The sequence below is a fragment of the Sciurus vulgaris genome, assembly GCF_902686455.1.
Source record: "Sciurus vulgaris genome assembly, chromosome: 5".
NCBI lineage: Eukaryota > Metazoa > Chordata > Mammalia > Rodentia > Sciuridae > Sciurus > Sciurus vulgaris.
In genome coordinates this window covers 94,791,752-94,817,316 of record NC_136465.1, presented here as the reverse complement: position 1 = coordinate 94,817,316, position 25,565 = coordinate 94,791,752, and the positions used below count along the sequence as shown (strand labels likewise).

The 25,565-nt window shown below is 38.3% G+C and overlaps 1 protein-coding gene across 5 annotated transcripts in view; it reads left to right on the top strand.

Annotated features, from left to right (window-relative positions):
* Positions 1–208: 208 nt before the first annotated feature.
* TM7SF3 (transmembrane 7 superfamily member 3) overlaps positions 209–25,565 on the top strand; it is a 42,541-nt gene continuing 17,184 nt past the window's right edge. The window contains exons 1-7 of one of the 5 annotated variants that reach the window (XM_079139381.1): positions 214–568; positions 1,630–1,695; positions 11,419–11,573; positions 15,158–15,308; positions 18,513–18,633; positions 20,147–20,318; positions 23,150–23,327. In XM_079139381.1, the coding sequence (XP_078995507.1) occupies positions 15,230–15,308; positions 18,513–18,633; positions 20,147–20,318; positions 23,150–23,327 (550 nt within the window). In that variant the 5' untranslated portion in view covers positions 214–568; positions 1,630–1,695; positions 11,419–11,573; positions 15,158–15,229. Of the gene's footprint in view, positions 569–1,629; positions 1,696–11,418; positions 11,574–14,720; positions 14,877–15,157; positions 15,309–18,512; positions 18,634–20,146; positions 20,319–23,149; positions 23,328–25,565 lie in introns of those variants that run through there. The other 4 variants (XM_079139380.1, XM_079139379.1, XM_079139382.1 and 1 more) reach the window with 4 other exon arrangements.

The following is a 25,565-nucleotide window of genomic DNA, read 5'->3' as shown; positions in this document are numbered from 1 at the left end:
GTTGAAGGAGCACCGGATTCCTCTTTTTCTTCAAAGGGCTGTTAAACTCGAGACAGGGACGTTAGGCCACAACAGAAAGCTGTTTTGTACTCTAACGGTTTTAGAAAGATATAAAAATGAGAAGTTTTAACCCCAGAACTTCCTGCGAGCCCGGGGCGCGCCGAGAGAAGGCGCGCGCTGCCTGGGAACGCCCCCAGCGCCGCCCTCGCCGGAGGACTCGCCGCGGTGACGCGCTCAGGAGCCGGGAAGCGGGCGCGGGGCAGTGCGGCTGGGTTAATTGCCCAGAGAGTGAACCTCTCGCTGGGGCGCACGGCGGATACTCCGGGGCTGGCAGGTGCGTGGCAAGTGCACCTGGCAGGCGATGGCGCCCGGCGCGAGCGCCCCGGGGTAGTGCCGGCGAGGTTACTGGGCCCCGGCGCGCAGGCCAGTCTTCCTCCCAGACCTTGGCGTGTGCCCGGGTCCGTGCAGGCAGCAATGGGGCTCCTGCGGCTGCTCGTTCTGGCCGTGCTGGCGTCGGAAGGCAGTATGATGACTGGAGGAGCTGAGGCGGTCGGGAACTCTAGCAAGGGTAAGATCGGGTGCCTTACCGATGCTACACAAAGTTACTTTTGCATTTCTTGCAAGATTAGAATCCGCCCTGGGGCTTTCTACCAGCGAGAAAGGTACTTCTTGGGGTGTTAGCGCCGGGCTGTGAGTTCATACTGGCACCAGTAGACCAGAGTCCTTCCTCCAGTGGAAACTCCCATTGCTAATAAGGCCTTCCTGTCAATCCCCTAAATAGACGGGGGGAAAAGGGAAGAGATAACACACTCTCTTTTTCAGACGTTATTATCTCCTGTAGGGAGCAGCCATCTTTGTGGTTTTAACACATTAAAACGCCCCTTTGCTCCCTAGTGGCCTACCTCTGCTTCTGGATTGCGAAGCTTGGAGAGGTATGTAGACTTTATGATTGATGGCCCTCCAAGCTGCATTGGTTTTGCACTCCAAAATCTAGATGCTTTTCAAATTGGTGATGTCCTGCGGAGTTTGGGGAAAAATGACCCCAGAATGGAACTTTAGATCGCAGGTCATGTGCTTGGAGAAATGCGTTTTAGAAACAGCTCATGCTTTGTTAATATAAAACGTAAAAAGCACTAATTGTACCAGGCTGATAATCATGTGCGTTTCCTTGAAATTAGGCACATTCTGGGTTTTGTTTCGAGCTTAAGAGACAAGATGCAGTTCTGAAACGTATTTTCTGAATAATGTGATTGTGCTCCTTCATGCTTATCTCTGAAAAGCCCTTGTGCAAACTGAATCCTAGTATCTTTGCATAGACCTAAGGCCAAAGCTGAAAAGGGCAATTATTATTTGCAGAAAAATGTGGTTTATAATAGGGTATGTTCACTGGATGCAGCATGTGCCAGGTGCTTTTCATATACAGTCCTTTAATCCTCACAAGCCCACAGATAATTATTGTCCTCACCTGGCAGAGGTGAAGCCCAAGACACCCACTACACAAATGAACAGCTAGTAGGGGCACAGGTAGGATTTAAACCTAGTTGTGTGTCCTGCAAATTTCATTGTCCTCCCACTTCAACAAAGCCACCTTCCAATGAAATATCTTGTGTTTTATATTTAATCTTTCAGTGATTCTTCATCCCTCAAAATAGACTAATAAGGAAGGTAGAGGAGGTACTATCTCCATTTTAACAGGTAAGGAAGTTGAGAGATTGTGGTTGATCTATGATAGCCCTTGAGTCAGGGAGACTGGTATCCAGACCTTTTTATTCTAGTTTGGTGCTTTAGTATTTAATATCTAGAAATTTTTACATAAAAGTTGAGAAATAGAGCCGGGAGCAGTAATGCACACCTGTAATCCCAGCAGCTTGGGAGGCTAAGGCAGGAGGATTGAGAGTTCAAAGCCAGCCTCAGCAATTTAGTGAGACCCTGTCTCTAAATAAAATATAAAAAATGGGCGGGGGATGTATTTCAGTGATTGGACACCCCAGGTTCATTCTCTGGTACCTCTCCCACCACAAAAAAAAAAAAAAAAAGTTGAGAAATAGGAGTAATGATTTGAGAAATTAGTAATTTTTCAGATACTTTTATTTTGCACCTTTTTGATTACCACAGTGATATTTCCTCAAGAATGTTGTTATATTGAGGTATTCTAATGGAACAAACTGAAGGAACTGAGCAACTGCTGCTGTTTAGGAGGATTTATCCATCTTGAGTAGGATGAGCTGACTTGCATAACTTGAGTGGCTGGGATACTGAATTAACCTTGGAAGGTGGCTGATGGAGTTCCTAGAATGTCTAAGGAAGGTGCTTTCTCTGATCAGCTGGGCATTAAAGGTGATTTGTCCATTTAATTAGTGTCTTCTCTTGGAGTCCTATATCTCTGTGACCCTTAACATATTTCATTATTGTTTTAGATTCATATCTGGTAACTCTCATGGAATTACATAGTCATTAGAGTTGATGGGGTGTCATGTGGGCCCTCTGTGCTTTGGATGATGCTTTAAGGCAGCAGGTCATTTGTGCTGTGAGTTGCAAGTGATTGGTTCCTTTCACAAGTGTGTAAGAAGTTTTATGTTCATTGTTGTGTTTCCTTTTTACTTTTGGAACTAATAACAATTTAGGAGATGATGAAAATGAGCTATTTGGAGAGGCATTTCAACAGCAGCCAACTCAAGTAACTGAACCACTTTTGTTTTTAACGTGTGTTGGAAGAGAATTAACAAGAGCAAGATTTGACAGATCCCTCCCAGAATTTCGTTGTTGTGTTAAAGCACAAACAATGGAAGGAAATCTGAGGTAGATTTTAGTAAAATAGTAGAAAGGAAGAGCTGGAAAATTTTAAGGTAGCAAGATAAGTATCTGATTGGCAAAGAAAGGAAGAGATTAGGATTGGGCAGCTCTTCTGGGAATGGAATTACTGGAAGGAAAAAGGGACTGAACAAGAATGAAAGATGAGTGTGAAAAATAGAAAAAAAAGTTCCTTTCTATTCCAATGTTAAAAAAATATTTTTGGCAGAAAAAACAGAACCACCTCTTTGTAGAAGAGAACTCCATTATAAGTGCACCATCTTGATGTTGGCCCTTTGCTCTGTAATGTCATTTGATGTGCTCTCTTTTTTCCTCCCACTCCCTAAGTCATGAGATTTAATTATGTCTCATAAAATGCTTCCGATGAATCCTTTTCCAGATGGCTTAGAGGTAAAGTTAAGTTCCTGTTAACTTCTGCAAGATATAATTTGGTATATGTCTTCTTCTGCTAGGTCTTTTTTTGTGAGTGGAAATTAAATGCCATTTCTGTCAGGCTGTGCTGTAAAAATTGTTTTGGCTTTCAGTAAAAATTTTTTTTTTCTTTCTTTTTTTTTTTTTTTTTTTTTTTTTTTGCTGGGGCTCAAACCCATGTCCTCATGCATGTCAGGCAAGAGCTTTACCACTGATGCCCAGCCTGACTTTCAGTATCTTTCATTGTTATCTGATAGAAGTCTCTTTCTCAACTTGATGTTTATAATGTGCTGAGCATTTCTGTGACCGTCCTATGTGTTTATCACCTTCCCATTAGTTTATTTTTTGGCTAATCTAAGACTGCCTAGAAGCTAATGATGCTTTATTGTATAGGATTGAATAGTTTAAAATCATTTTTCCCATTTGTTTGATACTTTTAGCAGCCAACTGATGTATACGGTGTAGACACCTCCACTTTACCATAAGAGAACAGAAGCCCAGAGGAAGTAAATTACTTGCCTGAGGTCACATAGTTCACTTATCATTGAACAAACATTTACTGTCTATGCCAGGCACTGGAACATCAAATATGACAAAGCCCTGAATAGCCAGGAGTGAAACCACAAGTAATTTGGTTAAAATGCAGTCTTCTATAAAAAATTATGAAATATCCATTGAATAGCCAAGGTAACACTGTCAAAGTATTTTTACACTGAGGTTAAAGATAAGGAGAAAATGTGTTTATCCTTTCCTTATTCATTATTGTGTTTGTAGTTCTCAAACCTTGCTGAACATTAGAATCACCCAGAGAACTTTTAAATAGGCATATTGTTAAAGAGAGAACTAGAAATTGAAATTTAAAAGAAAAAGTGAATTTGCAGAAGCACCAGGAAATATTGAGTATTTAGGAATAATTATACTAGGATAAGTAGAGACCTCTGCAGAGAAAACCATACAACATTCTTGAGATAAATTAAGAAACTAAGGAGAGGAATATCTCCAATTCATAGATTAAGAAATTTTACTTCTTAGCTGGGCATGGTGGCACATGCTTATAATCCTAGGTGACTCAGAAGTCTGATGCAGGAGCATTGTAAGTTCAAGGCCAACCTTAGCAATATATCTAGGCCTTAAGCAACTTAGTGAGACCGTTTCAAAATTAAAAAGGGCAGATAATATAGCTCCATGGTTAAGTACACCTGGGTTCAATCCCTGGTACCAAAAAAAAAAAATTATGTCTTAAAAAGCTATCACTTCTCCCCAAATTATAGTGTGATATTATTATTATTTTTTTTGATGGATATTGACAAACTGATTTCTAAATTTATATGGAAATGAGAAGGGCTATAAAATAGTCAAGAGTTTTGAAGAGGAAGGACAAATTTGGGATAGGAATTAAGACCAAATAATAAAGGAGTCAGGTCGGACAGGTAAACCCAGTGGAGAATCCAGAGACATGTTTGTCCATTTGACTTACATGAAAGTGGGACTGCAGAGCAGTAGGGAGAGGTTGGTGTTTTTACTAAAGGTTGTTATTTCAAGTGTATGTACATGGAAAAATGAATCTTGCTTCCTAAGCTGTACATAAAAATCAATGTTAGGATGATTTGAGACCTAGATGTGAAAGATAAAACAGACTTCCAGAAGTTAACATGGGAAATGTTTCATGATCTTGGAATACGTTGACAAAGATTTCTTTAAAATGACACAAGAAGGACTAATCATAAATGAAAAACTTGAGAAATCAGACTTTGTTAAAATTAAAACCTCCATTAATCTAAAGGTAACAAGAGAGGGAAAAGACAGACTACAGAAGTACAAGATGATGTTTGCAACACTAATCTGACAGGATTCTCATATCAGTGACTATTAAAGAACCCCTACAATTTAAGAACAAATAAGTCTTTTTTTCCCCAATACTGGGGATTGAACCTAGGAATGCTCTACCACATCCTCAGCTCTTTATTTTTTAAGACAGGATCTCACTAAGTTGCTTAGGCTGGTCTTGAACTTGGAACCCTCCTGTCTCTGCCTCCCGAGTTGCTTGGATTACAGTTATGCACCCCAGCACCTGACCAAATGATTCAGTTTTAAAAATGGACAAAAGATGAACAGACTGTCACAAAAGACTGCCCATGTAGTCAATAAGCAAAATAAAATGTGGTTAAAAAAAAAAAAACACTAGTGATTATGGAACCCAGGGCTGAGAATTGAACCCAGGGGCTCTGGTGTGTTAAGCATGAGCTCTACCGCTGAGCTACATCCCCAGCCCTGGAAATAACAGATAACCACTATACATCCAGCAGGCAACTGATGATACCAAGTTTGGGGAGACTGTTAGACAACTGGAATGCTTCCCCACGCATTGACAGGCGAGTTCATTGGCAAAACCATGTTGGATAATGCTTTCTATTGAATCTGAATGTAAGAATACCTATTACCTGGTAATTCTGATAGGATCCATTGAAGAGAATTATGTATATACATGCACCAAAAGATATATGGAGGGCTGGGGTTGTGGCTCAGTGGTAGAGTGTTTGCTGGATTTGACCCCCAGCTACCACATAAAGTAAATAAACAAAATAAAGGTATTGTATCCATCTATAACTTAAAATAGTTTTTAGACCCGGCTATCCCACTCCTCGGCCTATACCCAAAGGACTTAAAATCAGCATACTACAGAGATACAGCCACGTCAATATTCATAGCTGCTCAATTCACAATAGCCAGACTGTGGAACCAACCTAGATGCCCTTCAATTGATGAATGGATAAAGAAACTGTGATTGATACACACACACACACACACACACACACACACAATGGAATATTACTCAGCTATAAAGAATAATAAAATTATGGCATTTGCTGGCAAATGGATGAAATTGGAGAATATCACGTTAAGTGAGATAAGTCAATCTCAAAAATCCAAAAGATGAATGGTCTCACTGATAAGTGGATGATGACACATAATGGGGGGTGGGAGGGGGGCAAAAATGGAGGAAGGAGGGACTGTATAGAGGGAAAAGAGAGGTGGGAGGGGTGGGGGGGAGAAAAAAATGGAATGAATCAAACATTATGTAAATGTACGAATATGCAAATGTATGCTGTTACTCCATGTACAAACAGAAACAACATGTATCCCATTTGTTCACAATAAAAATAAATTTTAAAAAGCAAAAAAAAAAAATAGTTTTTAAAAAGTTATATGGAAAATGTTTGGAGTTGTTTATAATAACTCTGAACTAGACATAATCTAAATGTTTATTTTTTTAAGGTTCTAGATATCAAACCCAGAGTCCTAGGGCATGTTAGGCAAGTGCTGTACCACTGAACTGTACCCCCATTCCCTCCCAAATATTTATTAACAGATACATTGTGGTGTATTAATTTCATGGAATGTACAACAATAGTAATTATGATGACTTATAGCCCCTAGAATGAATCTTACAAATAGAATATTGATTTTTAAAAAGCCAGACATATGGTGGCACTTGCCTGTAATCCCAATGACTAGATGGCTAAAACAAGAGGATTGTAAGTTTGTGGCCAGTCGCTGCAATGTAGCAAGACTCAGTCTTAAAAGGCTGAGGGTGTAGCTCAGGGATAGAGCACCCCTGGGTTCAATTCCCAGTATATAAAAAAGCTAGACACAAAAGAATTCATGTGTAAATTTCATTTAATTCCCAAAACCAGATCCTAGTGTTTGGTGTTTAATCATGGTTCCCTCTAGGGGAGGAAGGAAGATGTAGTGATTGGCAGGGGCCACAGAGGACCACCAAGATACTGGAATCACGGTTCTTGACTTGGGTGATGGTTTAATGAATGTGTTAATTTTAGGGATTTCTCTGCATTGTATTTTAATAAATATATATATTTTTAAATTGATAGTTAGACCCTATTCCCAAGTATTTTGATTTAACTGGCTGGAAAAGATCACAGACAGCAGTATTTTTTTTTTTTTTTAAACTACCTACAGAGTATTGTAATACACAACCAGCATATATTATAACTTGTTTATATTAAGAATATATCATGATCACTATAGAAAAATTGAAAACTAAGGAAATGTGTAAAGAAAAAAATAATAGTTTAAGAGATACCTGTTCTTAATACTTAACCTATTTTTCCAGTGACTAGGTTTTAAATAATACATAGTGTCCCTCCCTTTTATTATCTGGTTTCTGCCTGGTTCACACTAGTCATGTGGGGGATGGCTACTTGTGAGGCATCATCCTGCTATAGCTTTCTGGAGACCCAGGAAGTGATGAAACTTAAAACTGTTCCTGAAATGCCAGGTGTACTTCTTGAAGAAGAAATTGAAAGGAGACCTCAGCTTAATTTTCTGGTCCTGATCATTATGTATTCTCATGTGGGCTATTTGTTTTTTTGGTACTGGGGATTGAACTCAGGGGTACAGGGATACTCAACCACTGAGTCACATCCCCAACCCTATTTTGTATTTTATTTAGAGACAGGTTCTCACTGAGTTGCTTAGTGCCTCATGATTGCTGAAGCTGGCTTTGAACGCAAGATCCTCATGCCTTAGCCTCTGAGATGATGGGATTACAGGTGTGCCACCAGGTCCCTCCTATTTTTTATTTTGAAACAAGATCTCACTAAATTGCTGAGGCTGACTTTGAACTTGAGGTCCTCTAGCCTCAGCCTCCCCAGCTGTTAGAATAATAGGCATGCACCATTGTACCCAGCTAGGCTGTTTGTTTTCATTTCTGATTTTCTCTGATTAGAATAAGTCTTAGATACAATTTAACCACTTAAGATCAAAGGCCATCTGTTATAGGAGAAATCTCACATGAGCTGATTGCCTGACCCACATGCTTGCTAGTACATACTGACACAAATAGAAGTATTTTATCTCTTATTTGTACAAGAGTAACAGCCTTTAGGTTCATCACTAGGAGATTGGTTGGATAATTATGGTACATTTCCAAAATAAAATACTAAATAACTTTAAAAATGATACAACTAGAATAATCAATGTTGAAATGGAAAGGTATTAAGACCTATTAAATAACCTATGCTGAACATATCTTTTTCCCCCCACATATGTGGAAATGCACATGCTGATATCTGTCTAAACCCTAAGATAGCCCTCCATATCTGTAGGTTCTGCATCCATGGATTCAATTACCAATGATTTTCCATTTTCTTTCAAAAAAAAATTGCGCCTGTACTAAAATGTGCAGACTTTTCTTGTCATTTCCTAGCAATACAGTATAACAGCTATTTATATAATATTCACATTGTATTAAGTTTATAAGCAGTCCACAGATGATTTAAAGTATATAGGAAGATGTGCATTGGTTGTATGCAAACTGCACCATTTTTTTATAAGGGATTGAGCATGCACAGATTTTGGTATACTTTAGGGTTTTGGACTCTTCCTTTGTGGATGCTGAGGAACAGTTGTATACCAAACTAATAGTGATGATTTATGCACAATGTATTGTATTTTGTACCTTTTAAAAATAAAGATTATATAGTATCTAAAAAATATTACGTTTTAAGGGAAAAACAAATGATAGGTTTGTTTATTATGTGTCTCCCCCACCCCCCACATTGAACCCAGGCATGTTTTAAGAATTTAAAATGTAAAGAGGAGATTTAGGAGAGACAGGAGGTATGGGAAAGGGGAGAGAAATATGAAATGGATTTGACAAAATTACACTATATGTATGTATAAATATACCACAGTGAATTTCACCTTTGTTTATCTATAATGCACTAATTAAAAACAGATAAATAAGTAGAAGGAAGACCAGTGGAGTAGAAGAAGGGAAATAGGGGGAGGGGAGGAGGGGAGAAAAAGAGGAGGCCCCCCGGGATTGAAATAGAACAAATTAAATTCCATGCATATTTGATTATGTCAAAATGTACCCAGCTATTATGTATAACTACAATGTACTAATAAAAGCATTGAAAATTCTAAAGGAAAAAAAAATAATTTAAAATGTGGACTCAGGGTAGATCTTGTACTTTGAGTACCATCGAGGATGGAGGTTTTTTTTCTAATCATTAAATTCCTTTGGCTAACTCATGATCACTATAGAAATTTGAAAAACAAGGAAACATGTAAAGCAAAGTAACTTAACATATCTGCTTTTGATACCCCTGTTTATTTTGTCAAGTCACAAGTTGTCTAATAATATATTTAAATTTCCATGATCCTGTGTTTCTTTACCATCTTTCTGAGGTTTTTCTAATTCTGAGTAGTGATTCATGCTTACCTCTAGGTGATAGGATAAAGAAAGGTCAGGAAGCCAGGCTGGTGGTGCATGCCTGTAATCCCAGGAACTCAGGAGGCTGAGGCAGGATGATCGAGAGTTCAAAACCAGTCTTAGCAGAAGTGAGGCGCTAAGCAACTCAGTGAGACCCTGTCTCTAAATAAAATACAGAATAGGGCTGGGGATGTGGCTCAGTGGTGGAGTGTCCCTGAGTTTGATCCCTGGTACCACCCCTTACCTGCCTCCCCCCAAAAAAATTTTTGGAAAGTTTACTACAAGACTTCATTACTGACAATGTCAATCTCTTCCAGGGCTTTTAAGGCTATGTACTGTTCTGGTTCAAGGTTCATGTTTTGGGAGATAGACATTCTAAAATATGTCGAAGGGCAAATTTAAGTTCTAATGACAGAAGTCTTAGATAACCTTTTTAAAGTTGCTTCTATCAGTTTTGTTTACAGTGCCTAACTGCCAGAGGGACTATTTCACAAGTACTTCATGAATATTTGCCAAATGGGGAAAGGAGAAAAAAAAGGGAAAATCGAAAAATGAAACAAGAAAGGATAGGATGGTAGATGAACTTCAGGCTTCAGCCTGTAAAAAGATGGAGATCCAGTTAATTCCTAGGAAAATAGACTGATAACTGTTTTAGTCTGACAGACCAGAATGGGTATTTTTAAGACTTAGAAGATGGATGATAGATGGGACCAAAATTAAAGTACAAAACAGACAATTTTAGTGCCACTTACTGAGATGCATTTAGTTTTATGTGTAGTTTTGTTTCCTAAGAAAATAATCATGATTATGGAAAGGCCTGGAAAATTATAAAAATGTTTTTCCTGTTTCCCTTTAATAAAAACAAAACTACAAACTCATTATATGTCTCAGACGTCCCTAGCCAGATTTTCCTAGCTACTCCCTAAAGTTTTACCTCTATTCCAATTGGAGTTTGGTATACATAAAATATTCTTTCTGGTTATATAAATAGGAGAAAATATGCCATCTCCATCTGTCATGGCTACAACTATTAATTTTTCTCTGAACTTTAAGAAATTAAATCATAAATACAAATACCTTTTTCCTATAAATTTTTATAAAAACATTGTCATGAAGGTAATAGCACAACAGGGTTTGGGGGAAATTTATAGACTAATCATTTTTCTAATCTTAGCATCATTTGTACACATCATCAACTCCTTTTCATCTGTATTAAACTTAAAATCTTTTCCCACCTACTTTTAGATGTGAACCCCCAGGACTGGTAATGTAATGCTTGGGAACTCTTTTGCTATTTATGCAGGTACATACTGACTAGAGGGTGGGGCTGTTGTGGCAATCTAGGGCCACACATAAGGAAAAGCAACCTAATTTAGAGGGTTTCTTGAGAATTAGATTGGAAAAAGAGCTGGTGTGCTGCCAAGAGAGGACCACGGACAGAATGAGTGAGTTAACCACCACCAGACAATGGGGTCAGGTCGACAGACGGGAAAGGTCTGGATGAGGTGTTGGGAAACTATCTTTGTTAAAACCTGTCTCTTGTTTTAACTGTGGGCTTGATCGTTTGTACAAGGATCAAATGTATGCCACCACACCTAGCCGTTCATATCTTTTGAAATACCTTTCATCCATTCTAGTTTTCTGCTCCATCATTTCCTAGCTGAATGACCTCATGTAGACTCCTCTGCCTTCCATCCTTCCTTCCTCTCTCTCTCCTGGTGCTGATGAACATAGGGCCTTGCACATGCTAGGCAAGAACTCTACCATGGAGCCACATCCCCAGGCCCTTCTTTACCTTTAAAGCTTCATTGTCCTCATCAATGACATCTAGGCCACAATATTTACCATAAGGAGTTTTTCTGAGTGTTAAGTTAGCTTTCTACATTAGTTTTGAATGTTATGTCTACAAATTGATATTTGAGATAGTGTATTATAATGAAAAGTTTCTCCCATTGTAGGTTTTCTCGAATTTTCAGTGGGGAAATTTAGATACTTCGAGCTCAACAGGCCCTTTCCAGAGGAAGCTATTTTGCGTCATATTTCAAGTAATGTGACTTTCCTTATTTTCCAAATACACTCACAGTATCGGAATACAACACTTTCTTTTTCTCAGGTATGTAAAAAGAATTATTTCAGCAAAAAATCATTCGTGTATATTTAGGTCTTATATGTAGTATAAGTATTAAAATTTGATGTCCCTTTATGTTTATGTCTTTTGTCTTAAAAAGATTGTGTTTGAGTTGTCAGGTTAATAATTGAGAGCAGCAGACGTTAGTACCTCACCTTTTTTTGTTGTCGTTGTTTTGATTCCGAGGATTAAACCTAGGGATGCTTTACCCCTGAGCCACATCCCCAGCCATTTAAATTTTTTTTTTTACTTTGAGGCAGGTTCTCACTAAATTGCTGAGGCTGGCCTCAGTTTGTGATCCTCCCGCCTCATCCTCCCATGTCACTGGGATTAGGCCCAGCTTCTTAGGCCTCTTCTCAGCGTGGGGGCCTCTGATTTAGAGCTGGAGAGCTGTATCATAGGCGAGGGACCCTGTGCATGATGTCTCTTCTCTGCACTTAACTTTTTCTCATTTCACTTTCTCACTCTTATGGGCCCTTAATAATATTTCTGATAATATATTTTAATGTGTTTCCCTTATCATGTAGCTATTTATTATCGTTTACTGAGAACCCTATATGATCAGCTTTATCTTTTGGAGTTTTTCAGGTAAACAAATGAATTTTTTTTTTTTTTTTTTTTTTTTGGTACTGGAGATTGAACCCAGGGGCATTAACCACTGAGCCACATCCCTTACCCTTTTTGAAAAAAAAATTATTTTGAGACAGGGTCTTGCTTGCTAAGTTGCTGAGGTTGGCTTTGAACCAAATGAAGGAATTCTAACACCTGGTTAATCTAACCCTGCTTTGCACATCCAGCAGGGTTAAGAACTCTACCGTAGATGTCATCACTAACCCCTTAAGCTAAACATCAGCTTTGGAAAGTTTTTAAATGCCTTGGATTAACTTAAGCTGTTGAGGATCAGTCATTTATGGTGACTTTTTTTTTACAAATTATTTCTATTTAGTCTACATGAGTCCTTAGACTAATGAATGAATTTTGCCGTGTGAAGTGATACTTTTTATTTATTCTAAGCCTGTCTTATGATGTTCTGGAATTTGGTTAACAAACCTGTCTCAACCCAGTGCATATGCAGTTTTATAGTCATTGGTAATACTGTTTTTCCTACTAAATATTTTGTATTTTTTTATTTCTGCCTTTCTGTCCCTTCCATGAAAGTTTTGAAATTGTAGGGGGTGGGTAATAGGGAGAGGATAGTTATTACACTAGAAATAGAGGAGTTGGGTCAAACAAAAAGAGGAAGAAATAATTTAATTGTAAGGGATTCTAGTATCTTAACCTATACATTGATTCCCACCCCCTCCCCCCGAGTTCTTTGCAACCAGAGTAGAAAGTATGTTAAATTTCATAGCTGTGTGTTAAGTAAGAAACACATCAATTCATCAAGGGAGACTTAAGTTTTTTTGGCACTAATTCAGAAGAAAATTTCCTGTTCATGTTCTTATAAAGAACGCATAGTAATTAAGACACATAAATGATTTTTTTCTTTTCTTAAAAAAATTAGTGGACAAATAATGGGATTTCCTTAATGGTACCACAACAAAGATACTATTTATTTATTTTAACTAAGTTTAAATTTATTTTGACTGACAAATAAACCCTAGCAATCATACATATTTATGGGGTGCCCTGTGGTTTTTTGATACATGTATACATTGAGTAATATTTAAACCAGGTTAAACATACCACCTCAAACATCTATCTTTTCTTCATGGTGAAAATATTCAAACTCCTTTTAGCTTTTGGAAACAGTACTTTATCATTACCTGTACTCATTCTTTTGGGCAGTAGTACACCAGAACTTGCTCTTATCTAACTATAACTTAGTTCCCACTATCAACTTCTGCCCATCAACTCTTCCCAGCCTCTGGTAACCACCATTCTCCTCTCAACTTGTGTGAGACCAACTTGTTGAGATTCTGTATGTGAGTGATCATACGGTATTATCTTTCTGTGCCTTGCTAATTTCACAGAACATAATGATCTGCAGTTCCCATGTTGTCACAAATGATAGGATTCTTTTGATAACAAAGACAATAAGAGAGAGGCTGGGAAAGGCATTTAAGTTTACCGAATGCTTTCTATGTGCAAAGCCTGTGTTTCTTAAGCTCCGGAAGCCAGAGACTGCTTGTTCATGAACTCTCTCCCAGAGAAACACATTTTCTTGGGGGCCTCTGGCCCCTGGTTAGGAACACCTGTTTGGTTTTCCATATCTCACACAGCTCAATGAAGTAGTTATAATACCTGTTCCTACATTTGAGGGAACAGATCTTTGATAAAGAAATGTTGACATAATAAGTGGCAAAGAGGTCAGGATAAACCGCATCTTGGGCATTGATTCCATGTAGAAAAGATTTTAGTTAGAATAGTTTTCATTTCTTGGGCCACTTTTACTTCCACTATTCATACTGCTTAGAAGGTGATGACCCGAACTGCCTGCAACTAGAAATGAGAGGTCTGTGTGAGAGTTGTTTGTTTCTTGTATCCTAGAAACTGTTGGGTTTTTGGGTCATCATGACAGTCAGTTGGTTCTTGGAAGCCATTGAGCCGATAGTTAATTAATATGTGAGTCATTCTTATGTATGCTTGTCAAATTGAATCTGATTCCTTTTTCTCCCCCCTGCTTTTTTTAATTTTAAAAGAGCACTCTGAGTTTGCCTCCTTAATGTTTTATTATTAAAAAAGCATTTTATTATTAAAAAAGATTTCTAAACAGATGGGATGGGAGAGGGGAGGAGTGTAGGGAAGGATTGGGAAGGGGCATCAGGAAACTTTGGAGTCATGCATCTACATACATTAATCGTCTTGAATTGATGATGGTTTCACAGGTGTTTGCATGTATCAAAACGTATCAAATAATATACTTCATGTGCAGTTTATAATATGTTAGTTACAAAAAGCTTTTGGGACTTATATCTTTGTCTTGGTAGTCTCAGTACTTAGTAAATTTTAACTCAGGTGAATTGAAATGCTTGCAAAATCCACTGTGTAAAACTTGATCAGAGATCTTTGTTATGGAGTGAATATGTCCTCCCCAAATTCATATGTTAAAATCTCAACCCCTGGTGTCTTGGTATTAGGAAGTGGGGCCTGTGGAAGGTATTAGATCCTGAGAGCAGAGTCCTCATAAATGGGATTGGTGCCCTTGTACAAGAGGGTCCAGAGAGCTTCCTGCCCCTTCTGCTATGTGAGGAGGCAGCCAGAAGTTGGCAGTTTGCAACCTGGAAGAGTCCTCACCGAACTTAACGGTGCTGGCATTCTGATCTCAGACTTCCAGCCTCTGGAACTGTAAGAAATAAGTTTTTGTTCTTTATATTCAACCTAATCCATGGTACTTTGTTATAGCAGCCCAAATTGACTAAGACAATAGTGTTTTTTAAAGAAGTCTATGTACAGATGTGAGCATGTGAACATAGGGATGAAAAGAATTCCTAAATTATTTAAGAAAGGGCTGGTTTTTTCCACCCATTTTTGTTTCAAGAATATTTGGAATAGGGCCTACAAACTAGATCAGCTCTATGTGTTTTGTTCAACTCTCTGTTCATGATGACTTTTTTTCCTAATTGCAGACGATTCTTCCTAATACCTCAGGAACAGGCAATGACAAAGGACTGGTTTTTATTCTTAAACCAGAGCAGAGTATGTGCACTTGGTATTTGGAGACCACAGATACGGAACCTGTTCAAAATGTGGCCATTCCACTCTCTTACTCAGAAAGAGGTAACCTGTCTTTGATTCTCCATTACTCTGTGGAATATGGGAATGTGTTTGTGAAAATTTAAGGAAAATTATTCTATTATGATTGTTTATTACAAGTGCTATTTCAACTGCTATTTAATCAGAAATGTTCAAGAGCTCAAGAATTAGCATGACGAATGAAAGCTCAGGTGGTGACAGGGAGAATACATTTAAGGAGCTCTTGGAAAAGCAGAAACAGGAAGGCAAGACACAGAACTTGGCAGTTTGTTAATTCCTCTAAGTTGAGGAAGCAGTGAGCTTAATGTTCTGAAGAAGGAGTGTGGCAGGTGGGTGTGACTGGAGCCAGAGTGTGAAGGGCCTTATACAGTGTGAAGTTTGCTTTCTATCCTGAGGTCAGTTCTAAGGAAGCGCAGAGTTTTCAGGCAGAGGAATGCTGTGGTCCATTTCATCTTGGAACACTAACACCGGAGCCAGTGTTTGGAGTGGATTGGAGAGGGCACAGAAGAGTCAGGACTCAGTAAAGCTTTGAGGGCTCAGAGTGGGAAATGAAGATCTGAACTGAGGCCACAAGATTGGGTGGAGAAGAGGGGCTGGTCTGAAGATGTTTGGAAGGTAGCATTGATAAGACACAATGACCAGTGGTTTTGGATTATTAGAGGGGTACATAGACTTCCTATATGGACAACTTGGAGGTAGTGATGGAAGTTGGCAGAGGAACAAGGTTGTTGTACTGGATGTTTTGTTTTTTTTTTTTTTTTTTTTTTTTTTTTTTTTTTTGCGGTGCTGGGGATCGAACCCAGGGCTTTGTGTGCTTGCAAGGCAAGCACTCTACCGACTGAGCTATCTCCCCAGCCCTGTACTGGATGTTTTATGGGGTGGGATGGAATAGATGGCGACTTCAGTTTGAGACACAATGAATCTCAGATGCTTGTAGGACATACAGATGGCAGTGCATAGTGGACAGTTAAAATACGGACCTGGAGTGGAGGAGTGAAAGCAAAATAGCTGTTAGGAAGAGCCATGCTGTGAGTGAAATTGTCCAGGCATGTACTTAGAAATCTAGGGGGAAATGGCAGATACTTTACTAGTTTCTACCATTTGTCAGACACCATTTCTGGGGGATATTAACTACTGAGGAATAAGTGCAAGAAAACTACTGAGATGTAGTTTTGAAGGTAGGAGGAGAGCTCAGAGGTGCAGCCTTAGTAAGGAGAGGAGAATAGTACTCTGCAGAGAGCTCCAGAGAAGTGACCAGAAGTACTCATCTGATAGTAATGAAGCATGAGTAGTGGCTTTTAATGGGAGTCATTTTTAGTGGCATAGGTAGGAGGGATGAAAACGAGATTATAGTGATCGAGCAGTACAGGTGAGGTGAGGGGATTTAGGCCACTTTTAAAATTTAGGGATAAAGGGAAGGAGAAGAGTGATGGGTAGTAAAGGAGGTAGAATCTGAATGATTATCAGAATCAGGAAGAAATGTTATTTGTAATAAAGAGTTATTACCTAGTAAAAAGCTATGGACTCACTGGGCACGGTGGTGCATGTCTATAATCCCAGTGGTTCAGGAGGCTGAGGCAGGAGGATCACAAGTTCAAAGCCAGCTGCAGCCACTTAGCAAGGCCCTAAGCAACTTAGTGAGACCCTGTCTCAGAAGGCCTAGGGCTGTGGCCTGGTGGTTAAATGCCCCTGAGTTCAATCCCTGGTACCACAAACAAACAAAAAATCCATAGACTTCAGGCTTCCATTAAGGACAGTGTAATCCCCAACTCCCTGGAAAAAAAGTAGAGCTTCAGGTGGGATGCTTATCATTTTCTTGTAGATATTTGTCAGTGCAGAGAAAGGAGAATATAAAAAAGACAGCTCAAAATTGTAAGGAAGATTCCAGATAATATTGAAGCATAAATGTATACTGTATTCCATCTCAGATCTCACCAGGGGAAGCCCATCACCAGAATTCCAGCAGTTTGTGGAAACCAAGACTCAGCTGTGGGAATGAATGGATGAGTGTATGAAGTTGTGATTTAAATCTTTAAATTGGTTTACCTGCTCTGTCTTATCTCAGCCTCTCCACATGTTCATATGGAGTTCTTCATATGGAGTTGAGCTAATGTCAAATGACTTCTTTAAGTTTTGTCATGCTTAAAGGTCATCAGTATGATTCTTAGCAAGAGCTGTTTCAGCCACATTATTGTCAAACTGCCAAAATTTATCTTGTGTTGAATTACATATGTGCTATTTCCATAAATGTTCTTGGAGTCTTTTATTTTTACTCTTTTATATATAAACAGTTCCAGTAGTGAGGATGACACCATTTTTCTCTCTATTCAAAGAGGCATATGAAAAATCAAAAATGGATGCCCCTACCTCTTTTATTTCTTATTTTTGGTAAAGGGAATTGAATCTAGGAGTATTCAACCACTGAGCTACATCCTCAGCTCTTTTAATTTTTTTATTTTGAGACAGGGTCTCACTAAGTTGCTTAGGGTCTTGTTGAGGCTGGCCTTGAAATTGTGATCCTCCTGCCTCAGCCTCCAAATTCACTGGGCTTATAGATGTGTGCCACCATGTCTGGCTGGATACCCATACCTCTGTTACTTACGGAGTTCCCTTTCTATTGGCAGTGACCCCCCCCTACCCCCGCCAGCTGCCCCATCTTCAGGGTTTTAAGCATTTTTTGGGTCACAGATTCTACAATACAATAAAAACTTCTCTTCCAAGGAAATTTACAAATTCAATATTTGGCATACAATTTCAGGGTGTTCATGGAACCCTGAAACCCATTTTTGAACCTCAGTTTAAAAATTTGTCTCTTGGCTTTTTAAACTCTAGAGATTAGCATGCTATAAATGGCAAATCAGATCCAGCTTGTCTTTGTGCATAAAACTTTATTGAAACACAGCTGGTTGCTGTTCACTTGTATATTGTTTGTGGCTGCTTTTGTGTCACAAGGGCAGGGTTGAGCAGTTGCCATAGAGACCCTCAGACCTGCAAAGCCTGAAATAGTCACTGTTCTTTTACAAAAGAAAAGATGTGCTGTCCCTGGTCTAGGGTCCTCATTCTCATGAACTTCACCCTCTTTAATCAAGTCCATGAAATAGTATAAAAGTAGAAGCTCTGTGTTTATGTTTGACTGTCATATGAGAAGTTCTTGTTAACATTGTTTTTCTGAGCATGATTTGGATATGTAAATGTTCTTCATCAGTAACTTTTCTATTTTTCATCCAGATCCTATCCCTGGAGGCTGTAATTTGGAGTTTGATTTAGATATTGATCCCAACATTTACTTGGAGTATAATTTCTTTGAAACAACTATCAAGTTTGCTCCAGCAAACCTAGGCTATGCAAGGTATGACATCTTTTTCTCCTAAAATTGTTTTTAGAATAGTCCTGACTGATTATAAATTCAGCAAACTTTGAGGTCCATAGTTCTCTGTAGTGAAATTGAATTTTTGGGGGGGAAAGAAATTGGTATAACTTAAACTTCATTACTAATATTTGAACTATCATTTGTAATTGTTTTACTCTTTCATTCTTTATTTGAAGAACCAGATGTGTCTATTATGAATTTGGAAGTACATCTTAATTTTCATAATGCATTTTAATATAGAAAGTGTTCTATAGCTCTGAAATATCCTTTTATAAAATATCCTTGTAAAAATCCTTAGATTTTTAAAAATTAAAACTTCCTCAGTTTCTCTTTTTTTTTTTTGAACTGGGGATTGAACCTAGGGGTGCTTTGTCACTGGGTTATATCCCCAGCCCTTATTATATTTTAATTTTGAGACAGGATCTCACTAAGTTGCTGAGCCAGCCTCTAACTTGTGCTTCAGCCTCCTGAGTTGCTGGGATTACAGTGACCACCACTGTGCCTGGCCCTCAGTTTCTGTTTTAACAGCAATAATTCTGTTGAAAAACATTAGAATTCTCCATGTGGCACTCAGTACTGTGTATCATGTTGTACCGAGTGGTATATATTCTTTGTCATTTAATCCTAACCATTTTATGAAAAAGAGGCAATTGCCTTTTATTTTACAGAGAGGTTTTCTGAGGGTTATTGAGGTTCATTGATCTGTCCACTTGTGCACAGCTACCAAATGGCGCAGCTGGCAGTTCACTGTAGACCTGACTTTGGAATTTGGTTATTTAACTGCACTTGCCTCTTAGTACTGTTACAACAAAGTACAGGTTAGGTATCCTTCTCTGAAATACTTGAGATCACGTGTTTCAGATAATGGAAGTTTTTTGGATTTGGGAATATTTGCTTAGGTTTTACTCATTGTGTGTCCTTAATCTGAAAATCAAAATCTGAAATGTTTTGAGCATTATGTCTTTGTTCAAGAAGTTCCAGATTTCAGAACATTTTGGATTTTGGATTTCTGGATTAAGGATGGCCAACTTGTACTGTAGACTGGATAAAAAAATGGACATTTATTTCTCACAGTTCTAGAAGCTAGCAGTCCAAGATTAGGATGCCAGCACAGTTGGGTTCTGGAACATGCCCTCTTTCAGTTGCAATATCCTTAACAAGACAAAATGATAGAGAGCTCTCTGGGGTCTCTTATAAGGGCACTAATCCCACTTAGTAGAGCTCCACCCTCATGACCTGATTATCTCCCAAAGGCCCACTTTCTAATACCATTACCTTAGGGGTTAGGACTTCAACATGAATTTTTGGGTAAGAATAACATTCAGTTCATAACAGCATGTTATTTTTCAAAACAATACCAATTATGCTGTTGCAAAAGGTGAACTGTTAAATTGAAATTGTTGCAGAAGTTTGAAATTAGAGCTCTTGGTTCCTTTTTGTAGATGTGGCTTGCATCACATGAGATTGATTCAGTTTTGTTGGTTGACTTTAGAGGTGCAGATCCTCCGCCATGTGACGTGGGGACAGGACAGGACTTTAGGTGGAGGTTGCAGTATGATGTGTATCAGTATTTCCTGCCTGAGAATGACCTTACTGAGGACGGGTTGCTCCAGCACATGCAGTGGATGGCCCAGGTGCCCCAGGTGAAGGCCAGTGCTGTCAAGGTAAATCTGAGTCTCATGGTCATGTGGCTAGATTGTGACACCTTTATAAAAGTTGAGGAGGGGAGAACCTACTAACTAAGCTTATTTCTTTTTTTCTCTCTTTTTTTTTTTTTTTTTTTTTTTTTGTGGTGCTGGGGATTGAACCCAGGGCCTGGTGCTTGCGAGGCAGGCACTCTACCAACTGAGCTATATCTCCAGCCCCCAAGCTTATTTCTTTACTGTTTTCTTGTTCTTTGGGGATAACCACTTTATTCTCTTTTATTTTGTTATCATTTGGGGAATCACTGCTAGCGATATCCCAGAATGATGTTGGCCTTTGGGGAGATGCAGGTAAATTACATTACATTTTAGCTGCAGCCACATCTATGTCTAATGATCTTGAGATACAGAGGGAAAGCGTAGTGATTTTCTGTGTACTCCCATAACTATTAGCTAAAAAGGTTTGGCAAGTATGGAGGTTATAATGTTTAAATAATAATGAGAAATTACTATTGGTATTAATATTTGAACCTAAACTCACAGTTTGTAACTTAGAGCAAAAGTTTTTTTCTGAGCTTTTGAATTCTTGTAAACCCTAGCTACTCCAGGTGTGGACCCCAGACCAGCAACACTGGCATCATTTGGGAATTTGTTAGAACTGCAGATTCTACCTTGGAACTACTGAATTGGAATTTGCATTTTATAATCCCCCAGGTGATTCCTGTGTATATTAGAGTTTGAGACTCAATACTCTTGATTGCTTTTGTGGAGGCCAGGATTTTAACTTCATATCTTGCACAAGGTACTTGATAGCAGTATACCATACAAGGTCATCCTTCAGTCATGGTTGATGGGTGGGGTTTTTCTAGACTGCTATGATTCTTCCTAGAAGGTTAATAGATCACCAGTTTATGTAGAAAGAAGTGATTGAAATGGTGTATTATGATTAGCCTGCAGGCATAGTCTTTTGAAGAGTAAGCTCTTATTTTGTTGGTGTATCACCTGGGATGCCATTGCCCAATTCTGAGGAGCCTTAGTACAACAAAACTCATCATGCTTACTCACAAATTAAGAAGTACTGTTCATTCCATTTGGTTCTCTATTTATAGGAAATACAAGGATTAAAAGGACAAGTTAGACCTTGAGCACAATCTGACAAACCCAGAATGTGGTATATTCTATAAAACTGCTGACTTAATCTCTTTAAAAATCAAGTGGCGGGTAGGTTGGAGAGGGTGGTGGGAAGGACTGTTTGAGATTAGTGAGATTGTAAATGTAAAACAGGCATGAAACTTGGGTGTTAGAAAGAGCTGTAGAAGATATTAAGGAAAAAATGTATACTTGTATTAGATAATGAGAAATTATTAACTTTCTTAAATGAGCCAAGGCATTGGGGTGAGATAGGAGACTATTCTTAGTACCTTGCTGCTCAGAATGTGGTGGATGCATGCAGAGTGTTGCCAGCACCTGAGAGATTGTTAGGAGACTGTTATTAGTACCTTGCTGCTCAGAATGTGGTGGATGCATGCAGAGTATTGCCAGCACCTGAGAGATTGTTAGAAAAGCAACAAAAGCCACCTTTGACTGACAGAATTAGTCATTTAACTAGATTGCCCTGGTGATTCACAGGCAGATGTTTGAGAAATACTGTTTTTTAGGACCTGTATACTGAAGTATTTAGAAGTAAAATATCATGATGTCTATAATTTACTTTAAAATAGTTCTTCAGGAAAAAAATAGAAGTGAAGGAGGGAGCAATAGAAAAGCAAATATTGTAAAAATATTGACAATTACATGGTATACAGTTTATTTATTGTATCATTCCTTCAGCTTTTTTGTATAGTTTAAATTTTGCATGATAAAAACTTGGGAATGTAGGTGGTAAGATTAACATTTTGTTAAGCTTGACTAATCCTTTGTCCAGAGAGCATGTATTTTGAAGGCTGAGCAATAATTTAGAAAGTGATACCCTGCTAGGAGGCTTATGACTATTACTTTGGAAACTCAAATATTTAATTTCCTCACATATTAGTTATAATACAGTTCTATGTCTTACGGTTATATTGAGCTCAATATGGTTATATTGAGCGTACATTTGTTGAATATTTTGTGCTTGTAATTTTGCTGAGTACTAAAGAAAGAGTAGTGAGCAAATTAACCATGATTCTTGCCTTCGTGTTATTTAAAATATAACAAATGGCCAGGTGCAGTGGCTCATGCCTGTAACCCAGTGACTTGGGAGGCTGAGGCAGGAGGATTCCAAGTTCAAGCCAGCCTCAGCAATTTAGTGAGACCCTGTCTCAAAATAAAAATTGAAAAGAGCTGGGGATGTGGCTCAGTGGTTAAGCATGCCTAGGTTCAATACCCTGCTACCAAAAAAAAAAAAAAAAGCTAACAAATAAAATTTTTTACTTTGTCCTAACTAGCATTTACACACTATTTTTATTAGTGTTAGATTAGATTTTATTTATATTAGATTTTACTGTCATTTCATACTAAATGAAAACTTTGGAGTATTTTAGGTAAGAAGTTGCTTATATTAGCACATATAAACCCTGTAGGCATGTAGGCTGGTCTTCTGACAAAGCTAAATGGGTTGGTGTAATTTTTGCTTTTAAACAAAATCGCAATTCAATATTATATGTAGATGGGATTTTAACAAAAAAAAATTTTTTAGTTGTAAATGGACACAATAACTTTAATTTTATGTGGTACTAAAGCTGGAACCCAGTGCCTAACGTGCTTGGCAAGCACTCTACCACTGAGCCACAACCTCAGCCCCAGGTGGGATTTTTAATAGAATACCTTTAAAAAAAATCTAAACACTAATTGTGCATTATTTTTGACTGTAGGTGGTGACTCTAACAGCTGATGATAAGACAAGAGTTTCCTTCTCCTCCCTCTGGGGTCAAGGAGTCATTTATAATGTCATTGTTCGGGACCCATTGCTGAATACATCTGCTGCCTATGTTCCTGCTCACACATACGCTTGCAGCTTTGAGGCAGTGGAGGGTAATTGTGCTTCTCTTGGTGAGTATATGGATTTAAACTTTGACAGATTCTTCTTTGACTTTGCAGATCTCTTTCCACAAATATAGAACTTAATATTAAAAAATGCTTTTTGTTAATTCAGCAAATGTGTTTTGAACCACTGCATTTTTCCACTCTCTGTTCTAGGCCTAGAATATAGCAGTGAACAAACCAGACAAAATAAAAATACTTGACATATATGTGTGTGCGTGTGTGTGTGTGTGTGTGTGTGTGTGTGTGTTTGTGAGATACAAAATCTTATGTATATTTAGTGGGAGATACAAGGCAGAATAAATTTGTAAAGTATATAATGCATGAGAAAGTGATGAGCACTAAGAAAAATAAAATTAGAAAGGAACACATTGGTAGAGGTGAGAAGAAAATCTGAGATAGCACAGAGAGGAAAGGCCTTGGAGGCAGGAAGCCATGTGCATATCTGGGGACAGGGCCTACCAGGCAGAAGGAATACCGAAGTCCACTTCCAGAAGGCTGCCTGAAGAAAGGTGTGAGGACAGTGGCTGGAGGAGAATGAGGAGGGCAGAGTAGAGATGAGGCCAAAGGTGCAGGGCTGGTAGTGTGCCCTTGTAGGTCATAGTAGGTGCTTTAGCTTTTTCAGAGGAAATGGAAAGACACTGGGAGGTCTTGAGTGTATAGTGCCGTGATCTGACTTACATTTTAATGTGATTGCTGGCTCCTTTGGAGAAAAGACAGTGGCAAGAGCAGAAGTCGTAGAATGAGTTAGGAGGCCACTGAAGTCATCCAGGCGAGAGGTCGTACCTTAGGGAGAATGGTGGCAGTGAAGGTGTTGTGGGACCAGTGTGTGTGTCATCTTGAAACAGTGTCATAGAAAAGGTGCACAAATAGGATTTTTGCATAATCTTCACTCTGATTCCTCAAACATTAGTTTCCATATTATCCTATTTCCTTCATCCTGTCTTCCTATAAAAATATTACATGTATGTACATACAGTACTCTTTCTGAACCATTTAAGTTGCAGACAGAATGACCTTGTACCTCTAAATACTTACGTTTATTTCCTTACATAGCCATAGTAAAATGATTGAAAGCACAGAATTAATATTGATACAATACTGTTATAAATCTACAGATATTATAAAATTTTACTAGTTATTCCACTAATGTCCTTTGTAAGCCAAAAAATAATTTTTTCCTGTCCAAAGTCCAGTTCAGGGTACCACATTACATATACTTGCCATGTCTCCTTAGCTTCTTGTAATCTGGAACAGTTTGATCTATTTTTGTCTTTCAGGACTTGGACCTTTTTTGAAGAGTACAGGATGTTTATTTTTTAGAAAGTCTTCAGTCTGTGTTACTTTGACGCTTCTTTATGATTAAATTCAGTTTATGCATATTTGGCAGAAAGACAGGAAGTGATGTCTTTCCTACTTGATAGCTGTCCCATTACTGGTGGTGATAACTCGATTACTTGATTAGTAGCCTCTACCAGTCTTCTCTGCTGTAAAGTCATTATTTTTGCCTAAAATATCTTTTGGGGAGATATTTTCAGTGTCTGTAAATAATCTATTCTCAAACTCATACTTGCTAGTTTAGCTTCTGGTGGTCTTTTCCAGAAACATTTATTACTAAGTCGTTGCCAAGTGACATTTTTCTAATTTCATTCCATATTGTCCCAAATTTGACCAATGAGTGACTGAATGTATTATTTTTTATTTAATTTTTAAAAAAATTTTTACAGACTGCATTTTGACACAGATGGAATACAACCTTTCATTTCTGTGGTTGGGCACAATATAGATTCACACCATTCATGTAATCGTACATATACATAGGGTAATACTGTCTGTCTCAGTCTATGATCTTTACTTCCCCCACCCCCTCCCACCCCATTTTACTCTACACAATCCAAAGTTCTACTTCTCCCCACCCCAAACCCCCCCTCGTTACATATTGTCATGCACTTATCAGAGAAAACATTCAGCCTTTGGTTTTTTGGGCTTGGCCTCTTTCACTTAGCATGATATTTTCCAACTTCATCCATTTACCAGCAAATGCCATAATTTTATTCTTCTTTATGGCCGAGTAATATTCCATTGTGTATATATACCACAGTTTCTTTATCCATTCATCTTTGAAGGTCATCTCGGTTGGCTCCACAATCTAGCTATTGTGAATTGAGGTGCTATGAACTTTGATGTGGCTGCATCACTGTAGTATGCTGATTTTAAGTCCTTTGGGTATAAACCAAGGAGTGGGAT